Source organism: Ambystoma mexicanum, chromosome 9 (assembly GCF_040938575.1).
Source record: "Ambystoma mexicanum isolate Mex_15411 chromosome 9, UKY_AmexF1_1, whole genome shotgun sequence".
Classification (NCBI taxonomy): domain Eukaryota; kingdom Metazoa; phylum Chordata; class Amphibia; order Caudata; family Ambystomatidae; genus Ambystoma; species Ambystoma mexicanum.
Genome location: NC_090931.1, coordinates 650,699,439 through 650,715,821, shown reverse-complemented (window position 1 = coordinate 650,715,821; position 16,383 = coordinate 650,699,439). Strand labels below are relative to the sequence as shown.

General features: G+C 46.1%; 1 protein-coding gene across 1 annotated transcript in view; it reads right to left on the bottom strand.

Annotated features, from left to right (window-relative positions):
* Positions 1-16,383, bottom strand: part of LOC138488438 (protein ABHD15-like) — a 76,800-nt gene that overhangs the window by 25,694 nt on the left and 34,723 nt on the right. The window contains exon 2 of the mRNA XM_069615385.1: positions 3,389-3,741. Within this exon, the coding sequence (XP_069471486.1) occupies positions 3,389-3,741 (353 nt within the window). The remainder of the gene's footprint in view (positions 1-3,388; positions 3,742-16,383) is intronic.

The window sequence follows — 16,383 nt, the reverse complement described above, 5'->3', positions numbered from 1 at the left end:
GTTCAACAGGTGGAAAACTCACACTTTGGAACCTCATCTACACACCCACAAAGCCAGAAGACGTGTCTGCTTTTGTCTTGCTGGTGATTGGTTAATTGAGGCAATAAGGCCACTGATTCGTGGCTCTCTTCCTGCCTAGCCCTTCTGGGTCGTGATAAGCCTTTGCCATCTGTTTCCACTTCCTCCCCATATCGGGATGGGAGAGTCCAAACCCATGGCGAAGAAGGATAGCTCAGGGGCAACGTGCTTGCCTTGGAAGCAAGACGACACGCCAAAGCACAGACTCGATCCCCTGGTCCGCGCTTAGAAACCTCTGGGTATTAAGCGCGATATAAATAACCTATCATATCATAATCGTAGGTATGGAGAGTTTTCTTATGGTTTTGTTTGGCCACTGCCCAGTCCCACCATTTTAAGGTCAGGCAGGTGTGTTATGGCTGCTTCCCAAACTAGTGCTCTGCCTACAAAGTACAGGTGCCACTAGCTCTCCTGTGTATTGGAATTCTACCTCCTGTCAAGTTCCCAGGGATCTGACTCGCGCTTCTGACAGCATTTGGTATTGAGACTTAACTGTAGCTGTCAGTCTTTGAGTGCCATGTGTGAAGGCCCACTTGCTGCAATTGGCTAGGCTGTCAAAAGATTTGCTTTTGGCTTCGGTTTGTAATCCGTGCCAGGGTTTTCCGAGCTGATGTGCACCGAGCTTGTCTTCCCACTGCACGCCTAGGACCATCAATGTAATCTGAAGTGTTTGGGAATCTCTTATTTGCTCGACAGCTGTTGCAACCTTCTCTGGGCCTGAGTCGCTATAGGGTCTCCTGCACACAGTCCCATACATCGTCACACACACAGAGCAAAGGGTAAAGCTGTTAATGGTACCCTTCGGTACATGTATATATGCTGTAGATTTTTGTACCTCACTGTAACTACTGCTTTTTGTAACATGTTTAAGAGTATGTACATGTATATATGCTGTATATTTTTGTAACTTCTGTAACTACTGCTTTTTGTAACATGTGTAAGAGTATGCGCCCGGTTGCCCCAGGGCCTGGTTTTTTGCGCTTTACAAATCAAATCAAATCAAATGAGAAGGTGATGGAGGGGGAAGAGTGGGGGGATCTGAATGCCAAGCCTTGATCTATGGGGATGCAAGAGTGGTTGGATAAGGAATCTGGGAAGGAGAGAAAATGGTCCAAGTGCAGATGGAAAGTCAAGAGAAAAGTGAACCCACCTTAGATTAACATTCCCTTTTTGGATGCTTCGGGGTGCTTTGGGACAAAGCAGCTCAACAGCAACTTGCAAAACGTGTAGGCATATAAAGGCCACGCTTAAGCGAATGAAGATGGGGGCATTTCACTTCTGAAATGTAACATGTAGACTACAATGGTCTGTTTGGCTGATTGTGAGCAGTTCCATGTAATAATGTGCACGCAAAAATGTTTCCTGCCAAAAAAAGTTGCAGTTTTTTGTGGAGACATTATTGCATTGAACATTCGGGGGACAACCCGCAACCCCCAAATTATTATTTTTTTTTACAAGGGGACCAGGGTGATCCCTGCAGCCCATCACCATATATTATGTCACCAATGGCTTTTCCTGGTGGCATTCTGTACGGGGACATGATGTACGGGGACATTATTACCTGATACCGCGTGAGCGCTCTCCAACACAGCAGCATAGTGCAATGCTAGAAAGAAAAGCAGGGTCCAGGGAACCGCAGTAAGGCCAGAAACCATAAGAGTGCGCACTGGGATCTGGCCCCCGGGGGTCCTGTCCTGTAGATGGGAAATATGGGTGACGTATGGGACACCTTGAAGCCAGGGTGGGCTACTGTCTGTAAGGCGCAGGCTGAGTGTACATGCTCTGCTTGCAATCCACAAGGGGATGACAGCTACATTTTTGGGGCTCTTGTGGCTCTCTAAAGGCTGGGCCCTTAGGCTAGCAATATGCACCTCCCAAAAATCCCCTTCGTAAGATGCAGATGTCTCCTTGTGTTAAACAGTGACCGTTGGGTGTGCCAACAGATGTGAACAAATGCACACATGACAAGACCTGTAGCAGACACGAAAACATCAGAGCCCTGAAGAGGACTCATGAGGGATAGTGATGGAAGAAGGTCGGGGGAGACAAATCATCAGACCGCTTTGTACCTTAGGTCGCTCATAATAGGTTACGATATTTTTTGGTGTATCTTTCCGTTAACATTTGGTGTCCACTTGTACGATAAACAGTGGCGCCCCCAGACATTTTTTATAGGGGTGCCTGATGAGGTAACTTGGAGTGGCACATTCATTGACCTCTATGAGGTGCAGCTGTGCCCCCTTGCCCCTTCCCCCCTGGCAGAGCCACTGGCAATAAGACACTAGATCAGAGGAGGAGTATAGGGACACAACCCTTAAGGCAGAGCTGCTATTCTTGCAAGCATATAATAAAGCATGAGCCCCCCCCAACTCTCCCTCTACTATCCTGCCGAAAACATAACACTAAGAGAGGAGCGATGAACCTCTTGACCTAGGAACTAAACCTACTTCCATCACCTCCCAAAAGAGCCGGCAAACCGCCCCCCCTTGACTCGTATTTATAGGAGAGTTACATGGTCCTCTTCCTCTGGCTCTAAGCCTCACAACTGACTCTCTCAGTGGCCTTTTCACCCCGTTCCTTTCCTCGCTGGCCCTGCCAGCTCCCCAATTTGGGTTCCATGTGATAATATCCCTGCAAAAATATCGCCATACAAGAATGTTGCCAAATTTTTGCGGCAATATTTCCCCATGGAACCTGCGGGGACACCCCATGGAACCTGCGGGGGACAGCCCCGCAACCCCCATATATTTTTAAGGGGAACGGGGGACCCAAAAAATGATCCCCACTAATAATATCACCTATTCCCGTTCCCGACCATTATTGGTGGGGAAAATATTACCTGATACCCCAATTTGCTAACAAATCTTCTGCACGATTAGCAGGCTTGTTTTATCTCTTTCTGGTCCTTGCTAAGGAACTGAGATGGTGATTTCCTGTTTCGGGGTCTAAAGTGTACTAATACTCTCTGGGGGTTCCCCTGTTAGCCATTAAACGAATAAATAAAGAAAAGCACAAAAAACAACCACCAAGAGGGGGAGTAATCGCCTGCGGAGATGAGAGTGGGAGATTTTAGAGCAAAGAGTTGGATGACAGGCCGCCTGAAATACCACACTCACATGAAACTAACGTCAGCATCTGACCTACCACAACCTCCTTCTCAATGAAGCACCATTTTTTCCCCAGATTCAACCACTTCCTCTCCTATGGTAAATCACTTGGCTATCAAGCTCCTCTATAGCTCCTTGAAGTTGAGGCTCACATGGTCAGTGTATGCCTCTTTTTCTTTATCAGTCAACATGTGTGAACTCACCTGCTGAGGGTCAACTTTTGATAGAAGAGAAAGATTTTCTCCCAGAACCAGGGGCAGCCATCCTCAAACCAAGCCTGAGGGCAAAGGAGTGGAGAGATGCAGGCGGCCGCTGTCATGTAGCTGGAAGAGCCACACTCGCCCAGATAGGAAAAGAGGAGGCCTGCCCCTGTGCTCTCTGCCACAGCAAAGAGCCTCGAGGCCTGGTGCCGGTGGTGGATGTACTGAACTGCCTCGCGAAGGTCGCAGGGATCGCCGTACGGCTGCAGCTTGATCGTACTGAGTGGGCACTCGTTGTGGCAGCGCCGATTAAAGATGACAGGATGGTAGCCATGGGCGAGAGCAAGCTGACACAACTGGAAAAGAAAGTGGTGATGTCAATATTAAGGATCCCAAAATTGTAGATACAGGGCTTGAATCAAGACAAGGAGTATTATCCCTGCCCTCGGAGGGTGGGAATGTAAATCCAGCTCCCTAAGGGAAGAGGGGGCGTACAAACCCTGCATTCACAGCAGTGCTTAATTTGTGGGGGTGTTTGCCATGGCTCAGCTCTGGCACTTATTTCCAAGCCCCGGCACTTATTGTCTCAGACTCAGTTCAATTGTGATGTGGTGTTTTGGTAAGAAAGCACCTATAGAATCATAGCAAAATGTTAACAATGATTGTGTTTAATGACACACTTAAACATTTGTCTCATAAACAATGGACTCATATAAACATTGACCTCATATCAGGGCACAACAAGAATTTCATTGTAGGTTATGTTGATTGGAATGTGTAAATCTGGTTGTATACGAATTGTTCGAATGACAATTGACCTTTTCACAATTGACCAAATTGTGAAGGTCAATTGTAACATATATGCGGGGGGAAACCCCCCGCAACCCCCCACCCAACCCAAACCCGCCCCAAACCCCATATATATATATATATATATATATATATATATAAAACCAAAGCGATATATATATATATATATGCGGTCAATTGTGAAAAGGTCAATTGTGACCCTTTAAATTCGGTCAATTGTTCATTCGAACAATTGTAAACAAACAATTTGGGTAATACCGTAAATCTCACATCTGCCAAAATCAGGACATCCAGCATCCCCAATGAGCCAGTGGATGTTGCAGCTTCAACACCAGACCTGTTGGCACTGAGGGCAGTAGCCATGGGTGGTGGCAACAGTGAGCGGGAAGTCACCCGTCCCGATGTGTCGTGGGTGTGCTAGAAAGTATTTCAGTCCTGGCACTGCACAAATTAAGCACTGATTCACAGGAAGGACATCTGAAACCTATACCTATCGGGCGTGAGTCTGGATCCTGCACGCAGAGGTAGAGTGGCCCAACGTTCTGTATGTTGCGGCACCAAAACTCGATGAAGGGAATTGTCCCGTGTCCCCCGAATTAGGGATGCGGGACTGTTGAAGAAAGAGGATCAAGTAAGCCCTTTCAAATTTGGCTGGGTGAACTGTAGCTCCACTGACAGTTTACTAAACCTGCTGATAATGAGGTGATGATCAGGATGACAGATTCATGGCGAGACACATTAATGGCTGCAAGGGATGGTTTCTTTTTTTAATTTAATTTTATTTTATTTATTGGATTTTCAAATAGACACAATACAAATCAAAAATAACATTTTTTTTTTAAACCAACCAATTCCCATACCCTGAATTCCCCCAGACTTCCTCACCACCCTGTTTCCCCTCCCCCCAACCCACCCACACTGCCATGTACAGTGAATATCAAGGTTATCATTAAGTCCAAAGAATGGTCAGTATTCGCAGATTGTGCGGACAATGCTGTTCCATAAAGTCCCCATGTAAAAAGATCAGGATCATAGCCCATTCCGTTGAAGATCTGGCGTGTTCCCCTTGGATTGTGTATGTAATCCACTCCAAAGATACAAAGTTCCACATCTTATAGTACCAGTCTTTTATATGTGGGGATCCATAAGAGTTCAATTTCTGAGCTACTGCTAACAATGCGGCCAACTGAAGAATATAGAATGTTTTCCTCTTGTATTTCAGACACTGTTCATTAACTTTTGCTGCCAAGTCTATTAGACTTTCCCCAAGAGGTCTCTTTCTCGTAAAACCAAGCATCACCTTCATATTTGCCTGCACCTCCTACCAAAATTGAGCCAACCTAGGACACGACCACCATACATGCAGCCAATCCTCCTTGCCCCCACAATACCGCCAACAAGAGGCCGGAACCGAAGTAGAGATTTTGTGTAATCGTTTGTATTTGTATTTCTTTTTTTATATAGCGCCTTAATCCAAGGCGCTTTACAATGAACAAGAAAATATACATTAAACATGGAACAGTAAAAGCAATTCTACTTCAGGAGTTCGTTGAGGGGTATAATGCTACTGATAAATCAATTTAAGGGAGAATTCCCGAATTTGTATAGATCTTGTCATTTTCGGAATATTTAACCATAAACGGGACCATGATTCATCTGTAGGTATATATCCCAAGGTGTTTGCCCAAGCTAGTTGAAATGTAGGAACCCTTGATGAGGGTACATCCACCAAGTACTTGTATAATCTAGAGATTAGATGTTTATCCCCCGAGCTAGAGATTACAAACTATTCAAACGATGTGAGTGGCCTTACCACTGCCAACCTATTAGATGGGGCCATTAACCAGTGGCGAGCTAAGAGAATATTGAAAATAGTGCTTCTCCTGGAGGGCCAACTCCTCTTTGCATAGCGCAAAGGATTTAATCTCTTGATCCGAGAACATGCCTCGAAACTTTATGCAACCCTCCCTTTTCCATTCGAAAAAAGAGCTAACTGAATATCCTGGAGTAAATTGGGGATTTGCAAATAAGGGGGTGAACGGGGAGGGAAAGGTTGCAAACCCATGTTGGCGATCCCAAGTATCCACCACTACCCCTGTAATAACACTATGATGAATATTCTGGGGTCCGTCCGATCTAGGTAACCATAGTTTCTCTCCCATTCTAGGACCCACTATAGCTCTTTCCGTCTGTCTCCACCTTTTGTCTGTGTCCTCCCTAAACCTATCCATTATAACCCGCAACTGTGCCGCCGGATAGTATTCTCTATAGTTAGGAAGACCTACCCCTCCTCTGTTTAAAGGAATCATTCATGTTTTCAATGCCATGCGTGGGGATTTATTTGTCCATATATACTGTGACAGTATTTTGCGCAATGTTCGAAAAAAGGAAGCTGGAACTCGAATCGGAGAGCTTGAAACAAATATAACAATTTAGGTAGGATCGCCATTTTTATTGAGTTCATCCGGCACAGCCACAATACCATTAAAGGGCACCAGGATTGGACGGGAGATTCGTCTCTTAAATGAAACTACTCGCCGCCCATTTTACCTTCTCAATGAATAGAGGTACCTTTAAGTAGGCGTATGGGTCTTTATTTATGATATTTAATGATTTCCAAATGCTATTTTCACATTTTCTTTGTGTGAGAATAAAGATACAATATCATCTACTATCACAAGGATCTTACACTGAAAAGTAAATATATAATACGTCGGGCTTCCTTGTATGAATACCAAAACTGCCCATGACTTAAACATGTTCTGTGCCGTTTCTCTGCTTTCTAAAGGTCCCACATAAAAAGACTGATTTATTTCAGTCGATTGTAGTGCAGCCCTTAGAAAGCAAAAAAGGACATGACTTTATTTTTTACTTCGGGGGGTTTAACACCCAGAGCCTCCCATCGCTCCTTGCCATTCTGCTCCCCCACCCACTGCATATATACACAAACACACATTTATGTTAATTTCCCCATATCTTAAATGCGCGCGCACATGCACACACACACTACAACACACATACACACACAAACACATTCTTGTTCATTTCCTGATATCTCTCTCTCACTCACACACCCCACACAAGATGCACACACTGCATGCACACACATTCACCTGACACTCCTGCGGCTTGTCCTCTGTCTCGCCTTGCCTGTCAGCCCCTGCGCACACTTGTGTGTGTTGCAGGGGCTGACAGTTCTATTTAGAAAGACCGCTCTGCGCGGTCATAGAGCAGTCTTTCTACACCTTGAAATCAACACAGAGTAATGTTTTGAAAATGGTCTTTTACAATAAAATGGTTAATGCTGAAGGGGAAGGTAAGATGGGTATTAAGTGGAGCGGTAGATGAGGTGGGCAGATGGTGCATCAGGGCGGGGGAGGGGGTCACACTGCTCATCTCATTTATCTTACAACCGCGGCCATATTTTGTTTTTTACACTCTAATCATAATGTTATCTTCTATATGAAATCAAAGTATCATGTACAAATGTAGTCTTGGGTGCAGCTTTCCCTTACCAGTGACGAGGCTAGCGTCAAGAGGCCAGTGCCTTTCAGAGGCCAGTAGGCATCTGCTGTGTGGAACTACTGTAAATGCCTGCTCGGCGAAACGGAACTAAGTACTGGTGTGGAGTGCTTTGATGGATTTCTGGAAAGGTGAGATCAGAGAGAGAGTGTTATAATGTTTATATAATTGTTCATTTATAAAGCACTTCATTCCAAATAGATCAGTGCTGTTGCTGCCTCATGTTTCCACCAGCTAGATTGGTGGCTGGTGGCCAGGTATGAAGCGGACCAAGTGAGGGCCTTATCTCTGATGCCAAGGAGAGATAATGTAGAGAGAAGGTCAGAATGGTCAACAGTATTGAGGACAGCAGAGACGTCGCGAAAAATAAGAATAGATGAAATGTTTGCATCCTGAGAGGAAGAGATGAAGTTGCTGACATTGAGGAGAGCCGTCTCTGTAGAATGCAGAGGTCGGAAGCCAGATTGAAGGTTGTTAATATCAAGGGACTCAGTAAATTGAATGAATACCATTCGCTCTGGGATTTTGGAATAGTGTGGTAGAAGAGAGACAGGACGGATGTTGGCAGGACAGTTGCGATCTAGGTCAGGTTTCTTAAAGCGAGGGATGACAGTAGCTATCTTATAGGCAGAGGGAAAAGTGGCATTGTCAAGAGAGGAGTTGAAGAGGGAATTAAGATGTGGAGAAACACTGGCAGCTGCGTGCCTCACAATGTGCGTGAACAGTGGGGGCACAGGAAGGGTTAGCCTTGAGGAGTAGGGCCATAATCTAATCAGGATTGGCGGGGGGAAGGAATACATTGTAGCAGGAGAGGAGGGTAGGAGTGGTGCAGAAAAGTGTGCGGGAGGAGGGAATGGAAGGTAATTAGTGAGGATATTGTGAATGGTAAAAACTTTAGACGGTAAGCAGAGAGCAAGATCATTGCAGAAAGAGTAGAGGAGATGGAGGTGGGTTTAGGACGTGGGAGAAATGATTTGAGAGATGTTTGGAGGCACCTAGGTTGAGAGTATTGAGATGAAATGAGAGAGAAATAGAAGTCACTTTTGGCAGAATGAAGAGTAGAGGAATAGTTTTGAAGAGCAGTGAGAAAGAGTTTGAGATCAGAGGAGGGTCTTGACTTTGCCAAGTGCAAAGCTATTTCTGCATTGTTGTTTTCAAGGTGCGGCTGAGAGGCGTAATCCAGGGCCATGGACGGGAAGATTTAGGAGTGAGTGTAGTAAGAGGTAAAGGGAGCATAAAAAGCAGTGTTACAGCTAGTGAAGGCTTCCACTGTGGATGGAAAGGTGAATTCAGCGTCAGAGGAGAGAGAGTGGTGTAGGTCAGAGAGGTAGTCAGGTAGTTTGGAGGAGGGGAACTTGCACTTAATAATAGTTGTAGTAGATGTAGAGAGTGAAGAAGAAGCCGGAGTTGAGATTGAGGTAAAGGCAATAGAGTGATCAGAGGGAGAAGGTATGGTGGAGATACTAGATGCAGAGAGATGAGAGGAGAAGAAAATAAGGTTAAGGGAGTTTCCATATGAATGGGGGGGCATAGAGTGGACAGAAGAGAGTGAGTGGTTAAGTAGAAGAGAGTTGAATTCAGTGTATAGAGCAGCAGAGAGAGAGGGGAGTTGAAGTCACCAATGACAATGAGGTGGTGATCGGGAGGGAGAAAGTCAATTAGTTGGGAGAAGTGGTCAAAGAATTGACCTACCGGACCAGATGGCTGTTAGCGAGAGGTAATATGTTTGCCATAGGGGGCAGCGATTGTGTTGATAGTGTATTTGAATGAGATAGAATTAGCATGAGATATGGGAGTAGGAGAGATAGGAAGTTTGGAGTATGAAAACAGTCCTACAGCACCACCCCGCAAGTGGGGCGGGGAGAGTGAGTGAAGGTGTAGACAGGGTCATGGAGTGCAGCAAGGGTTGCAGAGTCAGAGGGAGAGATCCAGGTTTCAGTAAGGGTAATGAGGTTAAGAGAAGGAGAATTAGAAAGGAAGATGGAAATATAGGAGGTTTTATTGCAGACAGACTGTGCATTCCAAAGAGCAATAGAAAAGGAGTGAGATATAGAAGCATAGCGACATTGAGTCTGTGAAATAGAGAGGCACTGGGGGTAGATGTGAGAATGTGACATGTAATGGAGAGTGAAGAGAGAAGTAGAAGGGGAAGGAAGGGTATTACAGACAGGTAGCAGGATACAGCAAAGCAAAGGCTTGTAGGCGGAGAGGCTGGTCAATGGCTGATCTTCACCCTTTATTGTTCCACTCTTAACTAGGACACCCCTGGCTGGGCGCACCCAGGGAGTTCAGAAGGGATGACACATTCTTGTCATGTGAGGGCCTACTCTATCAGTGATCTCTCTGATATTGTCCCTGGTGTTGCTGGGATAAGGTGATTTCCACCTGCTTGATGGACTTCAGATGGAGATAGGAGATAGGACTGATCCAAGATGACCGCAGGAAGTGGTGTCACTGATTCAAGATGGCAACTGGCACTAATGTCACCACTCCAAGATGGACACTGGAAGTGATGTCAGCAATCCAAGATGGCTGCAGGAAGTGATGTCACTGATCCAAGATAACCACAGAATGTTACGTCACCAATCTAAGATGACTGAAGTTCCAGCCAGAAAGTGAAGCCAAAACCCAGAAGGGATGACACCACAGATGTCATTTGGGGGTCGCTAGAGGTCACAGCTGCAACCCCTGAAACCCCCGACATGGCCTTTGCAACCTCTGGCTGCGACCCCTGTTGAAAACAACAAAATATTTTTTTTAATGTAAAGCTCCATGACTGCCTGGGCGGCAGGCGTGGTCGACGCCATCACCACAGTGCCACAAGTGTTCTCCGTTATGTAAGGGTTGCTTAGCAACCATGAGCTCGTCCTACATCCATGCAGGCTGGGCGGCAGCAGAACCGAGCAGCCTCCCGCTGCAGCGCTCTGCTTTGAGAGGTGAGTGTGGCTGCTCCAGCCTGGACGGAGGAAGGTGTGTGCTCTTCTGCAGTTATGGTCCTTAATACAGATGCACATTGCCTGCAATATGTAAGGGCTACGCTGCTCTGTTCCGGGGGCCAGGACATTGTTTCTTCTCACAGGACTGCCTATTTTGTTTCACAGTTGCACTAACCCTCTGCTGCTAACTCGGCTTAGCCCTCCTTTACCCCTGTAAAATGGTCAGATCGGATTTCAGCAGGATTCGACATGTTTGTGTGATGTTCGCCCTTGAAGGGCAACAATGGGGACGGGCGGTTAGGAGGGGTGAGAAGTAGGTTGTCTGTGTATTGTGTCAATTAGCGAAGCTGCCAAATGGCCCGTGGGGGACATCTTGGGTTTATCTGACAGGCTTCTGCGTGCAGGTTTAGACTTTCTATGGCAAATGCAAAACTGCAAGTACCAGAATGCAAAGTAGGGATGGCAGAAGCCTCTTGGCAGCATGGTGGGTGGTCATGGGCATGTGTCTTTCTGCCACATGTTTCGGCACCTGACATTGTACCCCTTATGTGTATTTAATGCCTATATGTTTCTTTATTTATGAGGTATCTCATGAAAAGCCTCCAGAAGACTATTGGGGCACAGCGGCTCTGTGCTAGGCTGCTCATTTCGCAACATTGCAATATAATAGTTTGTTTATTCTCGGCCTTCAATACAACTCCCAGAATGCATTGTGAAGTTAAATGAAAACCTGGTGCTGGAGCATTGTGTGAGAGGAAGCCATTTTATAACTGTAATTACGTAACTATTCTAGTACACGGTTTGACCTTTTAGCCCCGAAGGTATTACTCTGGATGGATATTGACTGCATTACACGGGCGAGCTTCAATGGGGCTTACCTAGCAAACAGAATCTCATTCAAAGTGGCACTGCTTTAAGACTGATATCTGTTTTCCCAAATTTGCTCAGAGCCATCAAAACCAAGATGGGGGATTTCCCCTATAAAACGTGTGCTTGCGCCTCTCATTACGGATTTTAATAATTCTCCTCTCCGCAAAGGTGCAGGGTCAGGGGGGAGCTGGGGGGTTAGGATGTCTGGGTGGGAACGAGTATCTGATCTAATGGGACTCGGAGGAACACACATGCGCCCCCGGAACCTTAACACAATCCCTCTGGTCCCAGAGCAAGCATGGCTAGCCAAGCTTCATCTTGTGCTGTTTCAGGGTGCCATTAGCCCCCGCCATGCCAGCTCGGGGGAGTCTTTCAAGGGCTCCCCCGAGCTGGCTTAGCGGTAGAAGGCGTGGCAGGCAGGCTTTTGCATTCAAATGCGCCCGCGGTGGCGGGTGCATCCAATAACAATACAGTGCTGTTGTCAGCACCCTAGTGTTACCAAATACGCCCCTCTACCGCGGGCGCTTCCATTGACAAAAGGGCGCCATTAGCCCCCACCACGCCAGCTCGGGGGAGTCTTTCAAGGTCCGCCGGAGCTCACCAACACCAAGGACGTAGCCAGAAACCTCGAGATAAAATGACTGTCACCTCACTGCAGCACAACAAGCCAATGTAAGTTCAAGTGAAACATTTTTTTGTGTGCATGGCATGTTCTGATGTATTGTGTATGGCAGTTTTCAGTACTGTGTAAAATATTTGATGTAATGTGTGTGAGCGTAGCGATCTTGTGTGCAAGATTCGTAATATAATATGTGCGTGCACGTGTATGTTTCTGTGAGCCGGCCTTACACCAGATTGCACCCCAGGCAGGAAGCATCATTGGCACCGCCCAAATGACATCAACAAAAATTCTATGTTACAAATGTTGTAAATAGGGCACTCGAAAAAGAACTAGCTCGATATAAACAACATCATTTGCATCCAGTGCATTTGAAAAACGTTCTCACTGAACTTCCCCCCCTGCTCTCGTACAAGGCTGTGTCACCCCACCATAGAATAGAGGCACCCACACCATTGATTGGTGTTGTTCAGTCTACTCAAGCATGCCTGGCTGAAAATGTGCGGGCACACATTTCCACATGATGGTTGGAGGCTCTCTCCTTAGAGCGAAAACAGTATGAAGCACCTGCGGGGTGCATTATGCATACATTACGATGGTGACAAAGATATGCTTAATTGCTGCCGATTATCACTAGTTGGCCAGTCGCTAGGGAGCTTAAACACGAAATTCCCACTGAAGAGCTCTAAACCCTTCTTTGTCATGTCAGCAAATGGCTGATGTGAAGGAACTAGTGCTGGAAGGCAATGAGGTGATCGTAGGTAGCAAAGCCTGATACAGATAACAAACCACCTGAAGTTGGTCTTTTTGGACACAGCCAACCATCTGGATAATTTAGCAAAATCCACAATCAGCTGTCTGTTCATCCACTATTCATTTGACCTGGCAAAGAATTGGCTCAAGCCAGGCACTGCTAGGATCAACCATGTGCAGGCGCTCAGCCAACTTTGATGGGTGCAGAGGAGCAAAAAAGCCAGCAGCTGTGTCTGTTTGATGTAAAATTAATTAATTAATCGCTTTGGTAAAAAGGATCACTTCATCCTAAGTGGAAAAACTGTGTATAAGTTCTGTCAGCAGAGAGGGCAAGTAGCTCGCTCACCCAATGCCTGAAGTGATGGTCAGTAAAAAAGTGTTCTTAAGTGTCAAAAATGTAAAGTAACAGCTATGCATAGACTCGAGGGTCTAAGCCATCAGCTGGTGAAAGTCCAGATTTAGGTCCCACTGCAACTAGATTAATGGTGCCAACACTGCCAGTGGCCAACGCATCACCAGCCTTTGAACCACAATGGGAATCCCGAAGGAAGACCCTGCTCTCTGCTCCACGCGTTCCAACACCGACAGGTGCATGCCCTGCAAACGCTATGTATTCTTCAAAGCAACAACTCCTGAGAGAGGAGTCTATTCATGAAAGGTGGGCGTGGGTAGTAGGCACTGTGTGCCTGTGCATGTGGCGAGGCATCTGGACAGGGAAGGGGTCATAATGGGCAGCATTTTAACAAATAAATAATACGCTTCATGCCAACAATAGTTTTCTATTTTCAAATGAATTCACATGGCTGGGATTTATCGTGCAAGATCTTCAAAATTAATACTAACAAATGATGATTTGTAATCGAGATTTCTAGCTACACATCTCTCTCTCTCTCTCTCTCTCTCTCTCTCTCTCTCTCCCCCCCAAATCCACCCCTCTTTAGATCTATTTGTCTATGTGTCTGTCTCATACTTTTAGTCTAACCACATCTATATTGTATTGCCAAACGTCTATTCCATCATCCATCCAACTAAACTCTGACCACCCATCCACCGCCGCCACCCCCCACTCGCCCATTATTCTACTATCTAAAACTAAAATTGCATTGCTTAGCTTTAAAGTAACTTGGAAAGCATCTGTGCCCCAGATTTCTTTTTAAAGAGACAAGATAAACAGCACTGAAGAGAAACATGAATTCTATTGGATTAGGAAACTCAGCTGCAGCCTCTTAACTGCATTAATACACGTCCGCTGTAGGTTGATTTGCAAAAGAAAGGCTGGGAGGATAGCTCAGGGGAAACGCGTTTGTCTTGGAAGCACGTAATAAAAGAACAATTATTTTAAAAAAATAACAATTGTAAGAATAGAAATACGTGACAAAATAATGGCAAATGCAATGTAATAACAAAAATGCAAATAAGGCAAGGCACCATATGTTTGTGAAGATTAGGTAGAGATAGCAAAATTTGGGCTGGCAGACTAGTACGGCGCTATCTTTCCTAATTTTATGTAGGAACTAATCTCCCTCTTGAGGTGTTTGCTGCCCGCCATACCACATGCACATTCATTCCCACTTTGAAAACAAAACAAAAGCTGCCCATTTTTAAAATGCAATATTTTACAAAATGCTGATTCTAAGCGATAGATCGCTATTCATTAATATGAAATGCGTTTTCACAGAGAGATCTTTCTGGGTTTATAAAAAGAGCAATAGTCTTTCTTCTGTAATCCTACCCGGGTCTGGCAAACAAATTAAAACTCCTGTCAATCTGCTATGGCCGCCGTAACGGGGTGCACGTAAGAACACTGCTTGGGCTGCTTAACAGCGGAACAGTGTACCGCTTCGATTGCGCAAAGCGCGGCACACAACTACGGGTCACCACCGGCTCCATCATTGGTGGGTCTCTACGCTGGATTTGGAACAATACCTTCCTCATTGTCCCATGCACATGTACTCGCTCCTCCTTCTGTTTCTCATTGCACATAACAAACCTTTCATAGTCTTGATTGGCTAGTGGTAGGAAGTGTTCTCTGAGGCTGTCTTTGGCAGCTTGGTAGAAGTTGTCAATGGGGGTGAGGGATTTGAACAATCTGTGAACTTCCGACCCAGCGGAGTATATGAGGGTTGCAATTTTGGCTTCATCATCCATTTCGCCAGTCGCCCTAAAATACATGTCCAACTTCCTGATCCAAAGCAGCCACTTCGGTCCCAGCTTTGAGGGGTTGCCTGAAGTGTCGAATTCCGGCTTTGGGGACAGTGTCCCTTGTTGGTGTGGTGTCCTTCTCATTTGCGGGACCCTTGCCACACCCTACCCTACTCCCTGGGGGTCCTCTCCGTCGCTCATGGTAGCAAACTGCACAGGCACCGTCTTTGTGAAAGAAGGCCGCAATTCGCACCCACCAGCGCACATTTATGGTTGCAAAGCGCATAGGCACCCTCTTTGTGGAAGAAGGCCAAACTTTGCACCTGTTGGCGCGCTTCGGACTCTCAACGCTGTCGTGTTACCCCTTCCGGCATGTCAGCCTCCCAGATGGCACTTTAGTCTGGCAGAAAAATGTTGCTTGTAGGCATGAAGTACAGTTCAGTGTAATCAGGGGAAGAGAGAAGAAAAAGAAAAAAAATCTACCTTGTTCTTTTTTTAAAGAGCCTCTGTGGTCCTGTTGCTAGTCAGTGGCCCTTGTGGGCTCCAAAAATTGCCCTCACGGCGCACAAGCACTCCACATAGGGAACGAAAATGGCGGTTGTTGCTTCACTGCAAGGGTTAATGCCTCTGACAGGCGTCGGATCGGGCCACTGGAGCTAAAACAAATATCCGAGCACTGTTCCCCTTCCCAGCTGCATCCTCATCGCCAATGTTACATGTGGACTTGCCCCAGGACCTCCGTGTGAAGGCCTTGCCCCCAGTACCTGAAATAAGTACACAGACACAGATCCTCCTGTCGTGCATTGCATGTGTCACGGGACTGCCCCCTTTATTTACATGCATGCGCGACGGCAGAACGTGGCCGTTGCGCAACGTGCCTTCATCACAGCACTCACTGCTCTGACAGCCACAAGGTACCAGCAAGGAGACTCGTGCCCACTGTGGCGGATGTGCGTAAGGAAATGGCTTAACAGACACTTGGGCACAACAACACGCCCGCTCTTTCAAAAGACACCTACCTTTTTTCCAATCGAATGGCCCATCTTTGCCAGCTTGCGCAGATGCCATCATTATGCACTGCAACACTGATGCTTAACCGCACAAACCTCTGTGGTAAAAAAGTTTTCAATCTGTTAGTTATCGCATTTGATACTTGCCTCACTTCCACTTGCAGTATCGATAGGTGCCAATTGACTGGGCAACTCCCAGATAGTAAACTCTGCTGCTTAATCGCATACACCCTGCATACAGCAACCATCATGGGACAAAAAAGACCTCTGGTGCATGTTTGGAAATATCTTCTGCAGAAAGCTCTTGACTTGTTTTCCTATGGGAGCCGGCATAAG